At 44.6% G+C, this 2,948-nt stretch overlaps 1 protein-coding gene across 1 annotated transcript; it reads left to right on the top strand.

The window, feature by feature from the left end:
- Positions 1-106: 106 nt before the first annotated feature.
- On the top strand, positions 107-499 carry FIBRA_09217 (uncharacterized protein; the record flags this gene model as incomplete). Its single annotated transcript, XM_012321537.1, has 1 exon — positions 107-499. One exon carries the CDS (start codon positions 107-109, stop codon positions 497-499), a length of 393 nt encoding a protein of 130 aa, XP_012176927.1.
- Between the last annotated feature and the right edge of the window lie 2,449 nt (positions 500-2,948).

A 2,948-nucleotide genomic window follows, 5' to 3' on the forward strand; every position in this document is an offset into this window, starting at 1 on the left:
CATATAGAACACCCGTTTCTGAGCCTAGAAGCAACAGAGTCTTATCAACGCAGGCTATAACAATGTACACATCAAGGAAGGTGACGAATGGAAAGGAGCATTCATCATGCCAAGAGGGCTATTCGAACCAACTGTCATGTTCTGTGGAATGACAAACTCTCCAGCCACCTTTCAAGCCATGATGGATGGTATCTTTGCAGATCTGCTCTTAGAAGGATGCTTAGTAATCTACATTGACGACATCCTCATCTACTCCACCGATTATTCGGAACATCGGCAACACACTCAATTAGTCCTTCAACGACTGAAAGAATCAGATCTCTTTCTCAAGCCCGAGAAATGCTTCTTTGACGTATCAGAAGTCGATTTTCTAGGATTCATTCTCCGACCAGGACAGATAGGGATGGCAGAAGATAAAGTATCAGCAGTACTAATTTGGCCAAAGATTGACAGCGTCAAAGCACTACAATGCTTCCTGGGCTTTGCCAATTTCTACTGAAGATTCATTCCCGGATACTCCAAAGTGGCACAACCCCTATTCAATCTATTGGTAAAAGGAATCAAGTGGAATTGGAATAATGATCATGACAAGGCCATCAATCAACTCAAGGAATGTTTCAAGACTCTACCACTTTTGGTACAGCCTGATATTACCAAACCATTCCGGATAGCATCAGATGCCTCCCTGAAAGCTTCTGGCAGTATCCTATCTCAAAAACAATCTGATGGAAGATGGCATCCATGTGCTTTCCTATCCCAGTCATTCTCTCCCATAGAACAACGGTACGAAATCTACGATCGAGAACTCTTGGCAATCATCAGATGTTTCAAACTGGCGACACTACATTGAAGGATGACAGAACCAGTGGAAGTACTAACAGATCATATAAACCTCACATATTTCAAAGATCCCCAGAAACTGAACCCTCAACAAGCGTGACGGGTGCTGTACCTGTCTATGTTCAATTACCGCCTTTGCCACGTCCCAGGAACTTGTTTGGGCAAAGCAGATGCCCTATCACATATCAATCAAGATGCATCTGAAGGGGGGGTGAACTTCCTGTGGAAGAAGTCCTTCTTCTATCAGAAGTCTTCATTCAGGCCATCCAGAATCTCAAACCCATCAAAACTGACATCAAACAATGCATCTTGACCTGCAAAACAAAGGATACCATTGCTAATCATGGTCTTTGGCTGGCATTACAGCACACTTCATCCACAGACAAATGTACTCCTCCTAATTGGGATGTCCAAGATGACTTATTGGTATTCAGAGGACGAGTCTACATACCCAAGAACACCAAACTTCAACAGGATCTCATCCAGGAAGCCCACAACTCCCCTACTACAGGGCATCCTGGACAATACAAAATGCAGGAGATCCTCCAAAGAACCTATTAGTGGCCTACCCTTGCCCACAACGTCAGTGAATATGTCACTGGCTGTGCAACCTGCCAGGAAAACAAGGTCATCACACACCGGAACTCACCAGACCTAGTACCCATCACCACAGAACACCACCTCCCATTCCAATCCATCACCATGGACTTCATCATAGATCTTCCTTGGAGCAATGGCTTTGACAGCTGTCTAGTGGTAACAGATCACGACTGTACCAAAGCTTCAGTATTCATTCCCTACAACAAAACAGTCACTGCATCTGAAACAGCCACCCTGTACCAAAATCATGTCTTCTGACAATTTGGGCTACCTGTCAAAGCTATCTCTGACAGAGGACCACAGTTTGCATTATGAATATTCAGGGAACTATGCACTAAACTAGGCATCAAACAGAATATCTCTAGCACATTCCATCCTCAAACTGATGGACAGTCAGAATATGTCAATCAAGACCTGGAATTGTATCTTTGGATCTTTTGCAATCACTGAGCAACAGACTGGACACAGCACCTGCCACTGGCAGAATTCGTGCACAACAATAGGTATCATGATACAATCAAAACATCACCTTTCCAAGTGCTCATAGGATACCAACCCCAGCATAATATTCCCACTGTGGGAAAAACTGACACTCCTGACATCACATCTAGACTTACTCAACTGGCACACCTTTGCACAGAAATCCAATCCAGTATTTGACTAGCAGAAGAAACAGTCAGGAAGTGAAATAAGGACAAATTTGTTGAATACTTCCCCAGACAGAAGGTATAGTTGGAAGCCACCAATCTCAAGGGTCTCCATCCAAAAGCAAAACTTGGTCCAAAATGCTATGGTCCCTTCACCATCAATCCGAAGCTGTCATCAGTAGTTTACTGCCTGAAACTACTGCCCAAATGGAAGATTCACCCTGTGTTCCATGCAGGATTACTCTATCCTTATTTGGAAACATCAATGCATGGAAAGAACTATCTCTGGCCACCACCGGAAATCATCAGGAACCAAGAGGAGTTTGAAATTGAATGTATCATTGATTTGAAGATTGTTGGCAAGCGAACACTGTACTGATTTCAATGGAAAGGATACCCAGCATCGGATGACTCCTGATTACTGAAAGTTGAACTATCACATGCAAATGACACTTTGGCAGACTTTCTGCAACCAAAAAAAGGGTGAAATCCTTATAAGAACCACTCTTCCCCAGTCTCCCCAATGGCATCCACTACTGTTCTTGCTGCCCTCCTGATCCTTACCTGGTTCCCCATTGCCGTCCTCCTCCTTATCATTACCCTTGCCATCTTCTATTTTGAGGAGACATACAAAATTGACGTAATCCTCACACACCAACCCACAACCCCCACTGTCAACCAAACCCCTGAGTGGCCAGCCAGAGTACAAGTAACGTCTCCAGCCCAGCTCATACCTACTCTATTTACTGACCTCAGTGGTGAACCAAATCGCCCTGCTCACCACCGCCACCCTTTTTGTCGCCAACAAACCACAACACCTCCTTCTCACCCTTCTGGGGCTCTTCCTAACAACCCCCCCCC

Source organism: Fibroporia radiculosa (genome assembly GCF_000313525.1).
Source record: "Fibroporia radiculosa TFFH 294 genomic supercontigs, scaffold15504, whole genome shotgun sequence".
Taxonomy (NCBI): domain Eukaryota; kingdom Fungi; phylum Basidiomycota; class Agaricomycetes; order Polyporales; family Fibroporiaceae; genus Fibroporia; species Fibroporia radiculosa.